The sequence below is a fragment of the Elephas maximus genome, chromosome 7 (genome assembly GCF_024166365.1).
Source record: "Elephas maximus indicus isolate mEleMax1 chromosome 7, mEleMax1 primary haplotype, whole genome shotgun sequence".
In the NCBI taxonomy this organism is placed as follows: domain Eukaryota; kingdom Metazoa; phylum Chordata; class Mammalia; order Proboscidea; family Elephantidae; genus Elephas; species Elephas maximus.
The window spans coordinates 68,979,586-69,002,387 of record NC_064825.1 but is presented as its reverse complement, the minus strand read 5'-3'; the positions used below and the strand labels follow the sequence as shown (position 1 = coordinate 69,002,387).

The 22,802-nt window shown below is 35.3% G+C and overlaps 1 protein-coding gene across 6 annotated transcripts in view; it reads right to left on the bottom strand.

Annotated features, from left to right (window-relative positions):
• The window catches only part of FAR1 (fatty acyl-CoA reductase 1), an 87,081-nt gene that overhangs the window by 8,416 nt on the left and 55,863 nt on the right, over positions 1-22,802 (bottom strand). For 3 of the 6 annotated variants that reach the window (XM_049890477.1, XM_049890479.1, XM_049890476.1), the window contains 8 exons: positions 22,299-22,474; positions 14,851-15,030; positions 11,959-12,136; positions 10,877-10,921; positions 10,617-10,744; positions 9,632-9,699; positions 8,342-8,513; positions 409-538 (listed from right to left, as the gene is read on the bottom strand). In XM_049890477.1, coding sequence (XP_049746434.1) covers positions 409-538; positions 8,342-8,513; positions 9,632-9,699; positions 10,617-10,744; positions 10,877-10,921; positions 11,959-12,136; positions 14,851-15,030; positions 22,299-22,474 — 1,077 coding nt within the window. Of the gene's footprint in view, positions 1-408; positions 539-7,864; positions 8,037-8,341; positions 8,514-9,631; positions 9,700-10,616; positions 10,745-10,876; positions 10,922-11,958; positions 12,137-14,850; positions 15,031-22,298; positions 22,475-22,802 lie in introns of all 6 variants that reach the window. The other 3 variants (XM_049890478.1, XM_049890481.1, XM_049890480.1) reach the window with 3 other exon arrangements.

The following is a 22,802-nucleotide window of genomic DNA, read 5'->3' as shown; positions in this document are numbered from 1 at the left end:
ATTAGCAGCTGAGCTAATTAATCATTTGTTTAAATTCCAAACTAGCAGAGGGGAAAATATGGGAATGATAGAAAGTAAAAGAGCATATGCAAAACAATTTCTGTCTCAAAATTCAGAGAAAAGGTGTTGGGGGGAGAAAAGGATATAAAAGTCAAGTTTCTCTCTTAACCCAACATTTAAAGGGAAAGTTAATCAGCATTTCAGTCAAACTTTGAAGACACCTTTGCTGCTTTTAAATACTTACACTATAAATCCTAAGATAAAGCAACTTTAATTATCACCAACAATTATGACTGAGCTTTAATGATTATAAATAAATCGCTGACTTATCCAATTATTTCTCAGGTTGCTAATGGTTCTGTAATTAGTATACTGCTTATTTCCTAATATAAAACAGAAAATACTTGCCTTTTTATCTTCAGGGTTTAGTTGGTTCATTAACATATTGACATTGTCAGTATTCCAAACCCAAGAATTACTTGTGAAATATTCAAGAAACACCATAGCTTTGTGAAGGCGAGTTATTGTTTTCATCATCCTGTATTATAAGAAAAATTGATAGATTCATATTTTGTATCCATTAGGAAAAATTCTACCACCACCCAAGGTACCAGTAACTGCCAATATAGACATTAGCATTAAAATTTTAATGCATAATTAAATACACAAAACCAACAGGGATTAAGAATATTTCTGTATCTTGGAATGACACTTCATAAATTCGAAAAGAAAAACTGAAGCAGTATCAAATGAATTTAATACTCCATAAATGAGTTCTGCTGATACATAAAATTAATTCACAAAGGAAATTCAATACTTTACAAAGTCGAATTTTACATAAAATACTAGAGAAATAAATGAATTTAACATTCCCTTTTTGTTCTTTAAACTACATTTTAGTTTAGCTGCATTACTAAGATTTTCTGTAAACTCGTAATACAGTGTGTAACATCGTAATTCCAGCTCTTCAGCATCACTAAAGCAAAGCACACAGAAATATTCCTTTGCCATTTAATCAACTCTCTTTAAAAAACAACAGTAACAATAACTTCCTCTTTAGCATTAATTGGTGCCACTCTTGGTCATCTGCTTGTGCCGTGATTTCAATGACTTACACTGAAACTTTCTGAAAAAGACCTTCAAATATTTCATTTCCTCATATAGTCCCAATATCCGTTTTTTATGGAAATAAGAGAGTTCAATAATTTTTTGTTTGCTTCATTTTAAGAGGGCAGGGTCCTTAATCTTTAAATCTGTCAATTTATATATCCTAGCATACTGTAAGTCATTGATATCATAACATTAACCTGAGTGGTATAAAAAAAAAAAATCTATACAATGTAATTATCACCTATGATAAGTAAGGAGAGGGAAGAAAGAATTTTCTGCAACAAAACACCCAAAAAAACCAACTTCAGGTAAAAACAAAAACATTTTTTGAGAAATACTTTAAAAATAATCCCATTATTATTCCAACAATAAGGATTGGCATTATATGTAGTTTTGAAGCCCCTGAGTTAAGGATGAACATTAGAAATCAGGGGCAAAAATCAAAACAGTAACATTAGCTAAACAATTCTGATGACAGACACATTCAATACATTTAGAATGAAACCCTGAATCCAGAATACTATGAGAAAATAAGGCAATATGGACTATGTAAAGAAAAACTGTAGTTCATGCAGTAAAATGATTCTAAAACAAAACCCCCATTAAACATTAAAAGAATCATCAAGCATCAAAGGCTCTATTTGGACATGAATAGTTCACACAGACAGAAAGCACATGGGGAGGGGGCGGGGGGAAGACAGGCTTGCTTTTAGAAAGAAGAAATTAAGACAATTTTCTTCTAAAAATCAACAAAAAGACTTAACAGGTTTGTAAATAAATCAATACACACTATCACAGTCAGTATAATATATTCAAATGACACACATACTTGGTTAACGCAATTTTCCAACATATATCATAAAAGATTTTCTTCCTAAGTATTTTTAACTGACCATTCTCATCTAGTCTTTAAGATACATTTAAGTGACAGAATTACCCTAAAAACAAGAATTGATTCAGCCATTCAAAAATAATTACAACTAAAAAATGGGAAGAAAGAAATTAAAAAGGCCATTTATATATAAAATTCATAGACTATCAGGCAACAGAACTACTACATTGAATACTATGGAGAATGAAAAAAAACTTAAACATTGCCCATCACTCTTTGGTCAAGCATGCCATAAGAGCAGATGCTTGTGATTACATTGCCACGTATGTTCCAAGTATTTATTTTTTATTACGGCAACATTCAAAAAATAATGGCAACTCTTTAGAGTAGGACAAGATCTTCATGGATATCTAATTCAGAGTTTCTCAACCTCAGCACTGTAGACATTTTGGGCCAGAAAATTCTTTGTTGTGGAGGGCTGTCCTGTGCACTCTAAGATGTTTGGTAGTATCCCTGGCCTCTTATCATCAGATGCCAGTAACAATACTCCCCCCTTTTTAATAACTACAAATATCTCCAAACATTGTCAAAAGTTCCCTGGGGGTACAAAATTGTCCCAAAGTGAGAACCACAATTGAGAAATACTAGGTTCAGAGAAGTTGAGCTCAAGAGGGTTAAGCTAAATAACCAAAGCACAAGACCATGGAGCTATTTTTTCTGAGATGCATTTTTAACAATGATGAAATGTCTACTGTATTTCAAGTGCCAAAATGAATAATTTACCCTGCTTCTACATATAACAATATACATTCTAGTTCCCAATGATTATTAACCAGGAATCCATGTGATGCATGTCTGAGTTGTACTTTTTATAATTATGTCAAGATACATAGTGAGTCAGATTTTTATCTAGCTGCCACTCAGAAAAATGTAAGAGTAAACACCATGAATGACATGATTGATATTAATTTAATATAAAAGTAGGCACTATATTTAAAAAAGAAGCCTAGTGCCTTGCTCAGAAAATATCTACACAAATTTAAAAAGATAAATTTTAAAACTTTGTAGCTAACATTTATAAAAAGTCAAAATAAAAAACATTTATGTCCCTTGTTGCTTTTAGGCTATAATCTCCCAGTGGTCATGAATCATTCCTGCTTTGATACTTAGAAAGCTGGCTTCACACAGGGCAAACCTCAAGTAAGAAGATTCTTTACTTGCTACTTCCTATTTGTGGCAGATTTTAACTTCCAAAGGTGACTGCAATAGTATCTACCATCTTACATTCTCATCTACAATTTCACCCTAAACATCTTCCCATCAAGAGGTGAAGGTCTCTTGTAACCAACAGAATAAAGTGGAAGTAACACTGTAACTTCCAAGGCTACATTAGAAAAGGAAATGGAGCTTTCTGCCTTGCTCACTGGAATACTCACCCTTGAAGCCTTCAGTTGCCACGTATGCTGTCCAGCTCCCCCTGAGGTTGCCATGCCGTGAGGAAGCCCAAACTGGTCCATGTGGAGAGACCACATGGAAAGGCTGAGACTACAGGCAGAGAGAAAGATGCCTGGCCACCCCAGCTGCTTTGTACCTCTTTACCCCTCCTTCCTCCACATTGTACCTGGCTCCACTCCCTGTCTGACTGTACCCCTTGCAAGACTCTAAGCCAGAACCATCTCGCCAAGCCCTTCTAAAATTCCTGACCCATATAGTGAGAAATCATACAAAATGATTGTTTAAAGCCACTTACTTCGGGGTGTTTGTTACACAGCAATGATAAAAGGAACAGATCTTAGTACTGACAGTAGGGTAGTGCTATAATAAAAACCTAAACACGTGATAACAACCTTAGGATCAGGCAGTAGACAGAATATGGGAGGGCCTTGGGGAGACTGCGGAAACCCTGGTGGCATAGCCGTTAAGTGCTACGGCTGCTAACCAAAGGGTCGGCAGTTCGAATCCGCCAGGTGCTCCTTGGAAACTCTACGGGGCAGTTCTACTCTGTCCTAAAGGGTTGCCATTAGTCGGAATGAACTCAATGGCACTGGGTTTGGTTTGGTTTTGGGGAGACTGCTAGTGAAACGTGTAACAACCATGAAAAGAATGTCAGTAGAAGCCTAAAGGGCTTTGAAGTGGCTGTTGGTGAGGGCTTAAAGGAAAATGAGGAAGATATTGTTGGCAGAAAAAAGGCCATTATTTTGACAGAAAATTTAACAAAAGTGTTACTGCATTATCATGGATGATAGAAACTGTACCTAATAAACTTGTTGGTCTAGACAAGACTTCCAGCCAGTGCCGAAGGTGCCACCTGGCTTACCACAGTAAAATGAGAGAGGAGAAAGATGATCTAAAAACCACACTATTCAGTTTGAGTGGAATTTGGAGGAAATGTAAAATGCCTGACAAGAATTCTTCTAAGGGTAACTTTGGTGAAGTACCCGATACTGGCGGTGGGGGCGGGGGGGGGGGGGTAGAATTCTTCAAAGAAATGGATTCTAAGCATAAATCAAATCCTGGGTGGGGCTGAAAGAGCCTTTGTTAAGACCTCAGGAAAATCTAAGGTAGTGTCTCATAGCATCTTTCAGACAGACAAAAGGCTCTCTCCGAATCTTAAGGACATGTCTCACAGAAATCCTATTGTTTAAAGGCAGGATCTAAGAGTAAAGAGTGCTAAGGGTGTTGTCCCACTACAACCTCATAAAGGACCCAAGATAGAAAAGGGCATATCTTAAAGAGATCTGTAGGTATGGCTTTGGTCTAATGGAGTAGAATGTTTTAAAATGGATATACAGGAAACCCACACAATTTTAAAAAGGATTATATCAGTTTGCACTTAAAGCATTAGAAACAACAAAAAACGAAAAGAGGCCTCTGGACCAGGATATGGTAAACTAGAGCCTGTGAGCCAAATCCAGTCTGATACCTGTTTTTGTAAATAAGGTTTTATTGTAACACAGTCATGCCCATTCATTTACAGACTGTCTATGGCTTCTTTTACACTATAACAACAAACTGAGACCATATGGTCCACAAAGCCTAAAATATTTGCAATTATAGAAAACGTTTGCTGACCCCTGCTCTGTACTCCCAATCTTTTATGGGCAGGAAACAGGCTACCAGTCATTCAATTGTAAACACAGACCATTTCTTATGGAAAAGGAGGGATGGCTAAGAGGGCAGGGCCAATAGCACAGAGAGCAGGGCCAAGGGCCTCTGAGAACGTGCAAAGTGTAGGACTGAGCCCTAATTAAGAAACTGTCAAGATGAACCTGGGTGGATTTCAGAACTGTTATGGACCAGTGACTGCTTGTACCGCTCATTTTTTCTTTTTAAACAAGATTATCTAAAGCTATTATCCTATGCTTGTTCCCCCACCGTATGTTGGGTGTATGGGCAGTAGATCACTTGTCTTTTTAATTCACAGGTTTTCAAATCAATACTTGAGGAAATATACTTGAGTAGCTATACCAACAAAACTACTTCTCAAGTGCCTCATCCACAGCTGGATCAGATTTAAATTACAAAATCCTGGGCTTCAAACTGATGCCACAGGGGTCTTTGGGAGAAAGGAGTAAGTGTATTTTCCATAGGGAGGAATATGAATTGTTCAGACTAGAGGGCTGACTGTAGCAAACTGCACCCTCCAAAAATGGCTAGAAAAGTATCTTCCTTCTCAATCATTTACATGAGTAAATGACCTTGACCATTCTCCCATTGAGAGATGGGGTCTATGTCTCCTCCTAGAATATGGTAGGGCTTAGCACTCGCTTGTGACCAAAAAATGAGGTGAAAGTGATGTTGCATGACTTCCATACCTAGGTCAGAAAAGGCAACGTAGGGTCCACTCTGAAATACTTGCTGAAATACTTCCCCCCCAAAGTCTTCAGCCACCATGTAAGCAGTCCAATTCTCCTAAGGCTGCCACTAGTCTGAGCAAAGAAACTATATGGAGACATCCCGAGACTACATGAAGTGACAATGACATTTGGCCAGTCAGGCCTTCTCCCCAGCTACTTCACCTCCTTCCCCCACTCTTTCAGCCCTAGCCTCCATCTGACCACAACCCCAATAAAAGATTCCAAGATAGAACTGCTTAACTAAAAAAAAAAAAAAAAGCCCTTCCTAAATTACTGATCCTGAGAAAAATAATAAATTGACAGAAATAATAAAATGACTGTTGCTGTTTTAAGCTACCAAATTTGAGATGCTTTGTTACGTAGCAACACCTATTCTGAATAATTTGTAAACTTTGTGTCATGGACTGAATTATGTATCCCCAAAAAACATGTGTATCAACTTGGTTAGGCCTGATTTTCAGTATTCTGTGGCTGTTCTCCATTTGTGATTGTAATTTTATGTTAAAAAGGATTTAGGTCACATCCTTGATGCAATGTAAAGGGAGTTTCCCTGGGGTGTGGCCTGTACTACCTTTTATCTCTCAAGAGATAGAAAGGGAAGCAAGCAGAGAGTTGGGGACCTAATACCACCAAGAAAGCAGCACTGGGAGTAGATCGTGTCCTTCAGACCTGGGGTTCCTGCCCAGAGAAGCTTCTACTCCAGGGAAAGACTGACGAGAAAGACCTTCCTCCAGAGCTGAGAGAGAGAGAAAGCCTTCCTCTGGAGCTGACACCCTGAATTTGATCCTCTAGCCTACTGGACTGTGAAAAAAAAAATTTCTCTTTGTTAAAGCCATCCACTTGTGGTATTTCTGTTACAGTTGCGCTAGATGACTAAGACATTTGGGCTATTCACTCATTTTTTTAAGTTTACTAAGCTCCCTTTCTCTGTGTAAGGCACTGTGATTAATTCAAGCTGTTTTACTTTTTTGACCCAGTTTTGACTTTTCTGCCCTAAATTGCAATAATTTCATTAATATCAAGAAACCATGATCGTTATCATTCATAAATTTACATCTGCTTTCTAGTCATGAATAAAATACCGTCAATGACAAATACTGCATTTTGTAGATCGTTCCAGAAAAACTTAACAGTTTTGATATATTTTGGCTCTTTTTACTAGTATTTCTTTACCTATTCTAAAGTTGTTCAATTCAACACATCTCACATATTTCAATATTTAACATATAGAGCTAAGAACATCATGGACAACTGAATCCACAGAAAAATCCCTACAAGCAACTGAGATCCTGGTACACTATAACTGGCAGATACCTCACTTTTATTTTTTGAGCAGTTGATGGAAATTCTGGAATCAGCATCTTCTTTACATATAAATACTCAAATCCTGAACTCTCCAATCAAAGGCTCCACTGTAACGCCAATGTAGTTAAAAAAAAAATAAATAGTTTTATAGTATTTCACTGTGATCATGTGGTAATGACAGTAAGAGAACATTATTTAAGCTTGTAGGGTTTCATAAAAATAAAAAAAGGGAAGAAAGGCTAAAACAACTATAAGAAAATAAAAATTTTCCTTTTTTTTTTTTTTTAAACTATGCAATTCCCAACCTGGAAAATTAGTCAGAAACAAGTACCATATTATAAGCTGAATGGGCAGCTGATATATTTTGGTTAATTTTCTAGAAGCATTTGTTTTTTCATACAAAACCACACCATCTACTTAAAGCAAAAACATTTTACTCTTAATCCCCTATAAAAATTCACCCCTAGGTTTTAAGGGGGAGAGGAGAAGGGCTCAACTTCAGCTTATAATAACAATGACAACCTTGATGAAGGACATTTCCATATCATGGGATTTTAGAGCACAATAGCCTAATACAGTGAGAGACACAGTCTCTCCAAATATCCCCAATTCTTATGAAACATCCTGACATCCTGATTGTGATTGTGATTCATTCGGTTAGTAATTCTATAGGAAAAGCTCATGCTAGTGACTTTCCGTCTCTCCAGCAAGCTTCCACCACCTTACCAATACGTAGTGTATTTACTGCTATTCTTCTTACCACGGTTCCTGACCTGTCAACCTGAGTGCAAGATCGTGCAATAATGCAGGTACTGTATGACTGACACCCCTCCAATAATGATGCAATAGGTTGTTGGAATAGAACTTAACATTAGGGCGCCTGAACACTTGGTTTAAAGGATTCATCTTGAAGGAATGATTTAGATAATATCCTGTGGGAAAAATAAGCATCAAAGCATTTTGAATATTATTTGTTACTCAGGGAAAAAATGAAAATTAGACCTAGAATTGAACACATGACAATAAGTTATCATCCAAACTCTAGAACAAATTAGAGTGACTTACAAGACTACCTGTTCTTTTTTGACAAAGTCTTAAATTCAAGAGTCTCATTCACAAAAGGCCATTAAGCCTTATCATAAGCATAAACAAATAAAAAGTTAATAATGCATTTTAGTATAAGCATGGGTTGTTGAACAGTCAGAGGAACAGAAAAGACAGAGCTAGCCATCATTACCTTGGGCTTCTTCCAGTCATCCTGAGGTAGATATCATACAGGAATGCTGGGGCCTTATGGCTTACAGCAATCCAGTAATGATATAAAAGGTGATTGGAGGTTAGATTTACATTGGGCCGTCTGAAGGCCTGTTCGAGAGGATTCCTCTTGAAAGTGGAAATTACATGGTATTCTGAGGAAGAAAAGTTGTGTAACAGCTTTGATAATAACCATGTAATGAAGTTTTGAAAAAAAAACCATGGTTTACAATGCAAAATATTTTACCAAAGATGTCAGAGTTCTCTCATTTACAGAAACAAACTTTTCTACTCTCTATAGTAGCTAAGAGAATATGAGTATTAGACTGCTGAACTCAAGTGGTTTTAGAACTCCCAGTATTTATGAATATTAGAAATGTCCTGAGCAGTTGATGAAATTTTTGCTAAAATTTGCTCTTAAAATCCTTTTAATGTTTTACCTATGCCAGTTTACAATGTCACTTTCTATATTTCACCTCTCACGATAGCTTCTTTCTTTCTGTTCCTCTTTCCAGATTCTTATTACTGTACTTACTTAAAAAAGAAAAGGAAAATCATCACCCTTTGCTTATGAATAAATTGCTCAAATTAACATATACCAACAAGTTTAAAACAACCCAAAATTAACTTCTGCTGTAATTTATTAAGGTTATGCAATGTCAACACTTAAACTTAATAATGTTACAGAAAAACCCTAGGACAGAATGACATAACAACTTATAAATAATTCCATTTCAATGGGCTTTAAATCATCCTATTCCTATCCTGGAACTAGTGGCATATCACACTGTGAATCTGTGAATTCAAATAAGATAAATAAAATAGAAAATATTCTTGCATACTGTATCCTACTTCCTAACTCCTTCATTTATTACCACTCTTGGGTCTATTTGCTATCTTCTGTGATATACTAACTCTTCTTGTAGTTGGAAATGATATTGCCTATCAGACAATGTCAGGACTGAGGGTGCCCATGAGGGAGGAAAAAAAGCATTCCTTCCACACCATAGGTATCTACAAGTGTTGCTACAGATGTCAGCGGAAAAAAACCGAGGTCAAAAAGGATAGGGTGGACTATATAGCAGGATATTTTAAATTTGTGAGACATTACTTAGAACTATAAGGCAGTTACTTCGAAGATGGCAATTAAAATAAGAACAAATTGGTAACTCAGTAGCCTTAATGGCTTCATGGGTCATTCTAACATATAAACTCAGTGCACATTTTAAGTTAAGATTTATTCTAATATTCAAAAATGCAGGTAAAATCATACCAACTTCACCCCAGTGGAAAGGATTAGTGCTGCCTGTTGTGCAATTATACACCATGATGTTCCTTGGTCTGCAAAGACAAAGATCAAAGCAATGAAACATATAAAGAGGCCAAACTTATCCAACCCTAAATCTTACATAATACTTAAGTAGGAAGAAATGAGGATGATGGGTACCTTTTCTATACTTATTATTTAAAAAAATTACCCTTAAAGGATTTTTATGTTTGAATGATTATTTATAATCCCTTCCTCCCTCCCCTACCAAAAACATTATTTATAAAAAAACAGATTACCCCCCCCGCCATTTTTTATTCCTTGTATTAGCAGGAATGCCTAGTTTTAAATTTAAGGAAAACAATAACACAACAAATGATTTCAGGTCTTCCTATACGGCTTCCATTTTCAGAGCCTCTAGTTAAAAAAGACTAGAAATGGACTGAGTTCCCTTTTGCCAGAAACAATATATTCATATAATCACATCTCTCCTTTTGAATGATAAAATATTGAATTTAAAAACAAGGGCAATTTATTAGAGAAAAATAAAGTTTAAGTGTTACCTATAACACTACTACACTCTTTTAAAAGAAGGATGGCCATGGTTGGTTAAAACTGCTCTAGTATGCCATGTTTGATATATGTGAACCATTCTCTGTGAATTTCAGTTCTTTATATATGTCAAGTTTACATCAAGTTTTAGTATGGATAGAAAGCAATCTTTGGGAAGGGCAGAATTTTTTCTTTCTTTTTTTAAATCTCTAATGAATTTGTCCATCCTGTAGTATATGAGAATCAATATTAATTCTTAACTACTACTACTGATGAGACTACTTGCTACCACTGGTAATATACCAACTCTTGCAGTTGGAAGTGATACTGTCTATATATATTGGTATGGTAATATCAGGACTGAGGGATTAATTAACATTAGTTAGTAGCTCTGTTTTCCCTCCTCAGTTACTATATATTTAACAAGCGACATCGTCACCTCATATACCTATTAACTCCGGAATACCAGGCTGCCGCAAGACTCATGTTGACAACTACATCTACAGGAACGAGATCTGCAAGGGCATTGTTGGAGGCACGCATTGTTCGAAGAATTCCTTTCCCTGCCTTTGTTGAAATTAAAAACAACACCTTAAGATATATAAGCCAGAATGTGTGTGCTATATATATACACACACATACACACACAGAAAACAGAAAAATATATAGAACATTAAATAAATAATAAGGTTTACTTACCGCAATAAAGAGGCCACTTGGTCCATTAAAGTTATCGATCCATCCCTAAAACCAAAAATTTTAAAAAAGGGGAGGAGCTTAGAAATAATATGAAACTAGAAATTTATTATTTTAAAAAATTACAACCTCAAATACATATTTGGTAGTTCTTTTTCCTGAAAACCAAAAAATAGGCTAGATTCAGGCCAAATTATTTTTCCCAAATAGGGGCAGTCTTCCTCTGGGATCTCAAATCACTAAGTGAAAACAGTTTCAAGGCGTTACTTACTCTTACATTAATTCCCTGCAAAGATAATTTAAATAAAAGTTTACATTTGTCAAATACTTTTGCTAAATTAAGCTGGTTCAATTTTGATTTTTTGCTATTTACTGATGCAGCATCCTGAGATTAAGGAGAAATGGTATATCCTTCTCAAAACTACTGCGTTAAGACAGAGGAAAACAGAATAATTGTCAAAGGAACTAAACAGGTTCTATCACTTACTACCATTATAGAGACTCAAGTTTTTTCTAAAACAATTAATGTGTCTCTGGTTTCACTTATTCCAGGGATTCACAAATAATATTTTTATAGCAAGATACCATAGCATCTTATATTGTTCTTAGCTTGTGACCTATACAGAGACAGTCTACCTCTTAGAGGGGCTACCTCTTTCGGTACTTTAGCAAATGAAATAAAATAAGGCCCTGAATATTCTCATTTCTATTCTCTTCAGATTTACAAGGGAAACTTATCACTAAATAATTTTAAAGGCCAACACATGTTGATATGTCAGTGCAATCTCTTGTCAATCACAAAACTCATAAAGCATGGTCTCCTTTGACTCAAGACAATTTCATAGCTTTTGGTTTAATTTCCAATTAGATTTTTAAAAATGTTGATCTGCATTCCTATACATCCACCATCACATTAGAAACAAAAGTACCAATATCTCTTCCTATGAATGGAAAACAGTTTTGCTACCGTGCACCATGTTCAGTAAATAATATTTCTCTTAAACAACTGTCAACTGTTTTTATACAGAGTTACAACTTCGAATCTGAAAATCCAATTATTCACAAATCATTTTCAAACAACTTACCGGAAAAGGTTCTTTCCAGCTGGCACCAACAATCGATGGCCTTATAATCGCCACATTTAGCTTTGCTCCTTCTTGTTGTACAACATATTCTGCCAGTGCTTTTGTGTATATGTATGTATTGGGTCTGTCTCCTATCAATTTTGGGGTGATATCATTTACTAAGCCATCATCCATCCACCTGGTAAATAAAGAAATCGCATGCAAAAATATTTCCAAATTAAAAACCATTTAATTGCACTTTTGCACATTCAAATATATGTTGCGTTGACTCAAATGATTTGACAACTTTTACTAAAAATATACAAATTAGTCTTATTTTCACTAAGCATCAACTACTGGCCTACAATCCCTTATCTGCAATTTCTATATTCAAAAAGCTCTGAAAATTTAGAGTTCTTTCAAAATTACATGGTAGGTAGTAAAACCTGACCTGAACTGATTTATGGTCTTTTTTTTTAATACCACTTTGTGTAAATACTCATGCATTTCAGATATGCTTGATTAGGGATGCTACCTCAGATCTAGCTGAGATTATTTCGTATTATACAGTACACATATTACATTTCATTTCTAAGGTCCAAATAAATTCCAAAATAGATGACACTGAGGATTTCAGATTAGGAATTATAGACCTGTATATAATCGCCTAACAGAGTAGCATACTAATTATATACATTTGCAGTTAACAGACACTTAAAATTAATATAAAAGTTTCAATAATCTAAACATTTAAAGTAGAGCACTGAAAATTATATGCAAATACTAAACAACAAAAATAAATTGAACCATGCTAAAAAAAAATTAACTAGCAATCTACTATAAAGTCACAAAATTCTCTGTCTCTACAGAAAAGATCTACTCTGCTCATTTGCAAAAGGGGTGACATCTATGGTATTTCCCAATCTAAATTTTCTGATTCCAACATGTTACATACTTGTTTTCAGATACCTTATACCTTTCCTTATTGTCTATAATGCTACACATACAAGTAGACCCAGTAAACTGTGATACTCTAAGTATACCCACACTAACTGACGAGAAAGCATAGAGATTATCAAGATAAATAATCATTTTCCAACAGGTACATGGGAACACTTTTTGCGTGTGGAAGGGAAAAAACACTAAATTGAAGGGAGGTTGCTATGAGTTGGAATCAACTTGATGGCAACAGGTTTGGGTTTTTTTAATTTTGCTGGCACTGGGTTATGGGTTACCCAACTTAGGAAAAATCCTATCGTAGAGATGAGTCTTGAAAATGGGAAGGGATGGCTGATAGACAATAAATGAATGAATGAATGAATGAATGAATGCCTAAAGTGAGGACAGACTTTATCCAGTAAGCCTTAACACTGGCATGAGTGTACTGGGCCAATCTGTGAGTCATCCTAAAATCATCCATTAGTTAGATTTAGTTGTAAGCAAGGAAAGGAGATAAAGAATTAGGTTACAGGCTCTTTTCTTAACTCATTAGATGTTTGGATATACCAAATGCTATTAAGAAAAAAAAAGTAAAATACTTGGTTAATTTTCACACTCAACTTTTCCCATAGATATGAAACACTTCCGTCTACTGACTTATGAGGAAAATGACAGGTAAAACTAAAATCAGACTACCCATTTATTTTAAAGTCAAGTGGAAGGACTATCAAAGAACGACTTGCTCTTATGAGAGGCAACAACTTACATGTCAGGAATAAAGAAAAAGACACCTACAGAGTGAGTAGGGGAGATACTTGGGAGCACTAAGAAACGGAGTTAGGAAACAGAAGCCCAAGAATCACCTAAGAATGCCTCTGTAAACTCCCATACTTATTTTCTTACAATATGTCTGTTTCCTCGTAGTGGTTAGCAGGAAAGCCTTAAAGAAAAGGATTTGTGGGCTTATTTCAGGAGAAAGTTAAGAGAAGGAGCTATAACCCTATGTAGCACCCTCGGGAAGAGGTGAATTCAACTGGGAAAGCAGAGTACCACTCTCTTTTACTAAAAGGAGCTGGAAGTGGATAGAATCTCTAGGAAGAAAAGTGACTAAGCGGAGACAGAAAAATAAACGAGGACAAAGGCTACAGGGATATTATAGGAAGAATAACAAATATGTAAAGATATGATGGGTATTGAAATGCTTCTATAATTGCAGACTATAAAACAATAAGTTTCCTTTTTTTTTTTTTTTTCCTGCTGATCCTTTTGGTTTGTTTTACTTGATGAGAAAGCCCAATCTGAAGCAAATGAGGACTCAGGTATAAGCATATTCACTTACTCCCCATGTATCAAATACTTTTAACAAATATATTTCTAATGTAGTAATTGCTGATAGAATCCCAGTCTTCAGAAAGATCATAAAAAATGACACTAGGGGTATGAATGAAAGGACGGTGATGCCTCTGACTCCCTCTAACTGTAAGTCCCTCTATTGATATACTCCACTGGGCAAAAAACAATCAGAGATAATCATTTAATAAATTAGAACCTTGCTATTAAACAGGCAGTCCGTGGTCTCCAAGGATATCAGATACCTCTTAGTTGCTAAAATTGATTCCTTGAAAAACACAGCCCCTAATATGGATGAGTTGTTCAGAGGTGTCCTCCAGTTTCCCAACCATCACACTTGGTCAAAAGTGAAATCCCTACACTGACTTCAATAACAGTCATTTAGTTATCTATCTATATAATAAAAAAAATAGCAGGTAATCAACAATTTGTTGAATAAAGGAACAGATAATGCATGTATATAATCATATGTATGTGTATATGCGCATGTGTGTGCACATAAATGGAGGGAGAGAGAAAGGAAGAGGGAAACTGAGATAGACTAGGAAACATATATAAATAGATAAACCTGGATCCAAAGTTTTGGGATCAAAGCAAATGTATATACATTTCAAAAAAACATACTCTAAAGAATCAATCAGCTTCTTGGGATCGACGGGGGGTGGATAGACTACTTCATCAATATGCTTTCTATTGCAGTATGCGTATGCTGTTGACACATGCATAAACACTTCCAGGTTCTTCATTTGTTGTGCAAGGAGAATAAGCTGTTGTGTAGCAATCACATTTAACTGAACAGCATCTCTGTAAAAGAAAAAGTGACAATGAAAAGTCAAGAGCAATGTCATTTATTTCACCTGCTTAAAAAAAAAAACCTTATTTCCATTAGAGAGAGATTTTTGTTTCTTTATAACCGAGCCCTTAGCTCTGATTTTATGTATTTTATTTCAATATGAAGTACATCTACTCTATCAGTTATGTTTAAAAAGAAATTTTCTAATTATTAAATAAACTTCATTGTTAGATTTGAAAAATAAAAGTACAAACTAAAAAAATTAAAATTACCCAGCGATAACATGGATGATTTAGCTTTTTTTACCTTTTATGCATGCACCTTAATGTCATGCTGGTTTTTTTTTTTTTTTGGAATCTTACTTTTTAAAGGTATAACCTTTCATGATATGGATGTGCCACAAGGAGAAGAAATTAAAATGCTAAGGCAAAATCAGCAATAAAGGTGAAACAATAATAATTAAAAAAAATCTAGAAACAGTAAATTATGTTAATATATAATCAAATAAGAACGTAGCAAATCAATCCTTCGAACACCTCTTTAAGATTACCTTACAAAAGTCAAAGTGATATTAATAAAACTAGTACATATATTAATAAAATATGTTTTATTGTATTTTCACTACAATAATAATAATTTAAAAAATTAGTACATTTGTTATAAGAAGCATATCCAAGATCCCAAACTAATCTATATATTCCTTTCTTAGAATTTACTCAAACTAATTCTACAGAAGCAAAAACATGTATGCATAAGTAAATAAAATCAATGAAACGTCATCTAATAATAGCAAAAGCCTACAGAGCCCAAAAATTCACTACAAACGGAATGGTTTAATAAAATAGATATTTCATCACAATGAAAGAATACAACCATTAAAATAATTATAATATGAAAACTATAAAGACATGGAAAATCTATAAAAAGAATACAAAATGACATACACATGATGTAAGGCAGGCTTAAGAATAAGGCTCTTGAGTCAGACAGGCCTGAGTTCAAATCCTGCTTTGGCCTACCTATTAGCTAGGATTAGATGCTCTTGGTAAAGTTACTTCAGCACTCAGGCCTGTTTCCTCACCTGTAAATATGAGCAATATGCAATCTATCTACTATAATTTGTATAAAATTAAATAAAATAAATAGTTTGCAAGCATTTAGCATGATTCTTAAGTCCCAAGCAGGCAATAAACAAGTATTAGTTAAGGTAATGAGATGGCAGGTAGTTTTTGCTCTCTATTAAACTTTCTTTATAATCTGTTATTTTTTAAAAAGGCTGAAATACTTGATGCCAGTAATACCATGATAAAACTGGTAAAGTAACACACTGCTAGTGAGACTTATAAATTGGCACAACTGATCTGAAAGACATGAGGACAGAGTACCAGGAATTAAAGAAATGAGATAGTTGTTAATCTAGTTAACCTACCGAAATTGAGAGGAAAAAACTTGTTGGTAAATGAAAACATCCTAAATTTGCTAATCTAAATATTACATAAGTGTAGTATAGCAACATGATGGGATATCATCAAATCACTAAAATTACAATCATGGGAAAAAATTAGAAATATGAAAATTTTTGTATATTCACAACTGTGTAAAATAATATATGCTCAAAGATGGACCAAAATATTTTTTAATGATAACAGTTAACACTTTTCAAGTTTCTCATTATTTTTAGTATTTAAGAAGAAAAAAATCCAACTATTCTTTAACAGGGAGTCCCTAGATGGCACAAACGGTTAAGCGCTACACTCCTAATCACAAAGTTGGAGGTCTGAACCCACCCAGAGGCGCCTCAGAAGAAAGCCCTGACGATCTGTCTCCAAAAGGTCACAGCTCTGAAAACCCTGTGGAGGGCAGTTTTACTCTGAACACATGGGGTCACCATGAATTGAAATCAACTCAACAGCAACTGGTTTTAGTCTTTAAAAAGCCAGGATACTTCACGGATACCCTGTCCACTCAATTGTAAAGTAGTGCTTTGATGTCTATCACATCTGAAAAACAACGGCAGTAAGGAAGGTACTGTTTTAGGAGAGGTGTATCAAGAATATTCTGTTACAGGTTCCTGAGGAAGGGACATCGAGTTCTGGGTCACCAGGAACAAGGAATAACTCATGAGAGAAAAAACTCTGTCCCTTGGTTTTTCATTTAATAGTATCTGAGGAAGAATCTATAAAAACATACTAGAAGGAAATTTTTTAAATTAAATAATTAAATTGGGGTAGTACAATCACGGATGCTATTTTTTTCTTCCTTGTTTCAATTGGGCGGGGGGCGGGGGGAGTCTGTTCACATGAAAATCCAGCAAGACATTTCACAGGGAGGATACCGTCTACTAGACTGTAAGAGAATGTGCTATTTTCTTTTGCACCTGCAAAACAATGGGAGTAGAAAGGGTAATGTTTTGAGAGAAACACACAAAGGATATTCTGTTAAGGTTCCTGAGGATGGTGACCGAGATTCTGGGTCACTGAAAATAAGGAATTATTTGAGAGGAAACACTCCGGTGTCTTGCTTCCCCCTAGCCCCCATTTGTACCTGAGAGCTTAAACCTGAAGCTCTTTGTGCCCACACAGGAAACTATGCCAGGCTAGTCAATCTCATTCTATTTTACCTCAACCCAATTTTTACTCTACTGAACTTCACGCTGAGATCCAGACATGATAGCTCAAAAAGCATTTAGTACTAAACAAAAATAGTGTTCTCATTATGTGTTGGTTATATGGAGTCATAAACGCATCTTAAGACTGGCCTGGGGTGGGAGGGGAAGGGGGCTTTGCCAAGGAGTTGATTCCAATTCACGGTGACCCCATGTGTTACAGAGTAGAACTGAGCTCCATAGGGTTTTCCTGGTTATAATCTTTACAGAAATAAATCACCAGGCCTTTCTTCCATGATGTGGCTGGGTGGGTTCAAACCTCCAACCTTGGGCTACTCAGGGACACTGGCTTGGGGGAGAGGGGGTCAAAATGAACAAGCTTTGTTATTATGGTTCATTTTGTTAAAAATGAGGATTCCTGAATATTACTCCAGAAATAGAGGGTCAGAATTTGCCAAGTGCAGCTCAAGAATCTGCATTTTAAACACATTTTCCAGTAATTCTTAAGATTCATAATACATTCTAAGGTTTGGGAATCGATGCCCTTAGACTCAACAGTTTGATATTTTCTAATCATCAATCATTATTTACATTCCTTTCTCAAAACATACTCAGTCATACCCTTAGCCTTTTCACCCACAATTGCTCCACCTCTGAAATCTTGTACTATGAATTTCCACCAGACTACAACATCTGTCCTTTCATTTCTCCGCTTAAACCTGTTGTCCTTATCATGGTCTCCAGTTTGACACTTCTTTACTCTCAGCTCTATCGGTCCTGTCCTGCCTTCACTTCCCTTACTACCTAAGGCAGACCAGACCCCATAATCAACTATTTAAATAACTCCTTTTATTATCTTCGATATTACTCCTCTCTTCACCTTTTGTTAGTATTTTTTTTATAATTCCTAATTTGGATATCCAATTTTTCTCACCTCAAGATTTAGGTACCACCATATCTGAAAATGAATGAGCTCTCTCTCCTCTTAATCCTCTCAGCACTTTATGTGTGCCCTTAAGTAACTCCTTATTTTCTATCCTGTATTATGATTATTTAAGTATATCATATCTTTTCTATTTGACTATATGTACTTTGAGAACAGGATCTGTGTGCAACTTATCTCGGTTTCTCCCAAACTGTTTGGCATAACACTAGAGTAAAATCTGAGTTTTTTTCCTGGCAGTACTTTGTGCCATTTTTTATTTGTGGGTTAACTTAAAAAATGGTTATAAAGAGTAATTGTTTTATGAATAGTTATTTTATGCCAACCTACAGCACTTTAGAATATCTGATCCAAACCTAATGTTGTCCTATCACCACTTACAAGTCAATATCCATTAGAATTGCTTCACAGAAAACAATAATTTCAATGTGCCTTGACAAGGAAAAGAAGGACAACGCAGTACTTACCACTTCCACAACTTATCTCTAGTAAACGAAGAAATCATAATAATGAAAAGACTTCTCTTTCATTAATGATTGTGTTGCTTTCACTCCAAGGGCAACAGAAAGAGGGAGAAGATTCCCTGAAGCTACTTTGGCCCTCCTCACAAAGGTTGCTTTGATGAGTCTCACCCTAATTAATGTTGCCTATTTTTTATTAACTAACCAAAATAATCTAATTTCCTCTTTAAGCCAATGAGGACTATACCACAATTAGTCAGTATCTACATACATTTTTTCTTGAAACTTCACTAAGTTTTAGAAGGCTGTGTGAACTTTTTTTTTTTCTTTTTGGTTATGAAGGAAAAAATAAAAAAGCCAGAACTAAAACCAAAACCCAAACCAAACCCATTGCAGTCAAGTCAATTCTCACTTATAGTGACCCTACAGAACAGTGCAGAACTGCCCCACAGTGTTTCCAAGCTCTTGGCTGGTGGGCTGGTGGTTCAACTAGCATTCAAGACCGTTGCAATTAGCATTCAAGCACTTAACAAACTATCCATTAGAATGGCTATTTCATACTGATACCCAATAATGAATTTCAGGAAAGATAAATAAAGCATTAGAAACCATTCATAATCTTAGAAAATGAATTGTACAAAATTATGTACACACAAAGAAAAACATTTTTAATGTAAAAAACAAAGTTTTGTTAGTTAATGACAATAACAGTTCCTTCAAGCTTTTAAGTGCTGCTTTTTTAAAAATAATTTTTAAAAATTATTTGCTTACATCTTTATTTGAAGGGTAATATATTTTCACCGTGGAAAAAATAATACACAAGTAAAACTAAAAACCTACCTGTAACTGTACTATGTAAAGATAACAACTGGCAAATACAGAAACATGATTATACATATATATATGTATACATGTATTTTATAAAAATGAGATTGTATTATAGTTCTAAAAATATTCTTTTGTCACTTTTGAATCATGAACACATTAACAGTGCACAGTATTCCAACTATTTCACCTGTTGGCTGCATAGAAAAAGCCAAAAAATAAACAAGTAAAGCAACTGCTACACAGACCTTCTATGGTGGACAGGCAAACTGGAAAGTTATCGAAAGACTTTTGAAAGAGAGGAAAAAAAAAATCTTTTGAGAAATATTATCTCAATTTTATATATTAAAATTGAGGCTCAGGGAGGTTCATAACTTGCCCAAACTCACCAGCTAGTAAACGATAAAGGCCAGATTAGAACTAAGTATACAATTCCAAAGGTCACATCCTTTTCCATTACACAGTGTTGCCTCAGGTTCAAGTGTAAAATGAGTTTGTTATATAAAATAATGAATGAGAAAATACCTTGAAACCTATAAAGAACTACTGCAAAAATGTAAGGGACTATTACAGTGCCCTCATCCAACTACTGACAAAATTCACTGTAATGTTTTGGCATTGACCTGTCGTGTTATATAATTAAGGTTTACAGTTATGCATTAAATAATGACAACATGGGGAGTAATCTCAAAACCCTTTGTAATTAGAATTTAAAATTTTTTAAATTTTTATTGTGCTTTAAGTGAAAGTTTACAAATCAAGTCCGTCTCCCATACAAAAATTTATATACGCCTTACTATATACTCCTAGTTGCTCTCCTCCTAATGACACAGCACACTTCTCCCCTCCACTCTCTCTTTTCGTGTGTATTCGGCCAGCTTCTGATCCCCTCTGCCCTCTTATCTCCCCTCCAGAGAGGAGATGACAACATAGTCTCAGGTGTCTACTTGATCCAAGAAGCTCACTCTTGACCAGTATCATTTTCTATCCCGAAGTCCAGTCCAATCCCTGTTTGAAGAGTTGCCTTTGGGAATGGTTCCTGTCTTGGGCTAACAGAAGGTCTGGGGACCATGACCTCCAGGGTGCTTCTAGTCTCAGTTAGACCAGTAAGTGTGATCTTTTTACTAGCATCTGGGGTCTGCATCCCACTGCTCTCCCGCTCCCTCAGGGGTTCTCTGTTGTCTTCCCTGTCAGGGCAATCATCAGTTGCCGCCAGGCACCATCTAGTTCTTCTGGTCTCAGGCTGATGTAGTCTCTTGTTAATGTGGCCCTTTCTGTCTCTTGGGCTCATAATTACCTGGTGTCTTTGGTGTTCTTCATTCTCCTTTGCTCCATGTGGGTGGAGACCAACTGATGAATCTGAGATTGGCCGCTTGCTAGTGTTCAAGATCCCAGACACCACTCTCCAAAGTGGGATACAGAATGTTTTCTTAATTGATTTTATTATGCCAAATGACCTAGATGTCCCCTGAGACCATGGTCCCCAAATCCCTGCCCCTGCTACGCTGGCCTTCGAAGTGTTCCGTTTATTCAGGAAACTTCTTTGCTTTTGGTTTAGTCCAGTTGTGTTGACCTCTCCTGTATTGTGTGTTATCTTTCTCTTCATCTAAAATAAGAACTTAAAAACATTTTAAAGAGAAGGTTTTGAAGTAGTGTTGAAACCTAAAAAAGTCTACACCATCTCAACTGGCATAAGACCATACAATCAGATTAACATTATAAAAAAACTAATACTGAACATACAATCAAAAAGAATGCTCTAAATTAAGCACCATTATTTAAAATGCATATTTGTTAGTATTTAAAAAATTTTTTTTTCTTGACATGGGCACCTTAAAGGAAATCAAATTTTTTTTTTTTAACTTTAAATGTCCAATGTACCCTGCCCCACTAATCCTGTCACCAGAGTTTTAAAACAAAAACAAGGTATGACTCAAATTTATAGGCTGCTTTGTCTTTTTTTTTTTTGTCTTATTATGCAAAACCTGAGCCTAATTTTGTTTAATTTTCAGATGGATAAGATATGGAGTAGAAAAAAAAAAAGCTGCTGGGGTGTATGCTTCTGAAAGAATGGGAGGAGAAGGAAATAAACACTACTAGTTTTTTTTAGTTTTTAGTTGTTAAGACATACACCTACCAAAGGTAAACTTCTCTTTCTTCTATTCCATACTTCCCACTTCTTGCCTCCTTCTTCCCTATTCACATGTTTAAATTCATGGCAACTTCTTCCAGTAAACATACACTAGTTATCCAATGTTTTGAAAGCTAATTAGGCAGAGGAAGGTAATTCTCTTAACACCGTATAGGACACGAAAAACTACACTTAACATATGGTAAACAGTTTCATGTCGTTTTCAAAATAACTTGACTAAAAAGCAGACTTAAAATCAGATGTTTTAGAGTAACTATGTTGAAGTTCAATGTTATATAAATATCTGTACTTACCTTAAATTTTCATTAAACCTTACTGTAGCTGCACAGTGGAATATAATATTGGTAGAATCTATGATGGCCTCTTTATCTTCTTCACTAAGAGCCAGTTCAGGTTGAGTGAGTTCACTGTTGATTGCTATAATTTTCTCTCTAAAGTCTGGATTTTCATCTCTCAGTCTGTCAAAGAGCTATCAAAAGGGAAAAAATATTTTAGGGCAGTATATTTCAACTTTCTAAAACCATTATTACCCATCTTTAACCACTAAGGATCACTAGTTAAAAAACTTAAACGATGCAATTCCTAAATTTGCTATTCTTAATTTTTATTATTCTGTATAGATAACACTCTATGAGGCATATACTATTATCCCATTTTATAGATGAAGAATCTGAGACACAGAGAGATTACGTAACTTGCCAAAGACACAGAGCTGGTTATTTGTGGAGATGAATTTGAACTGTCCACACCCTTGTTGATTAGATTACATTGCCTCTGAGAACAGACTTAAGCAACAC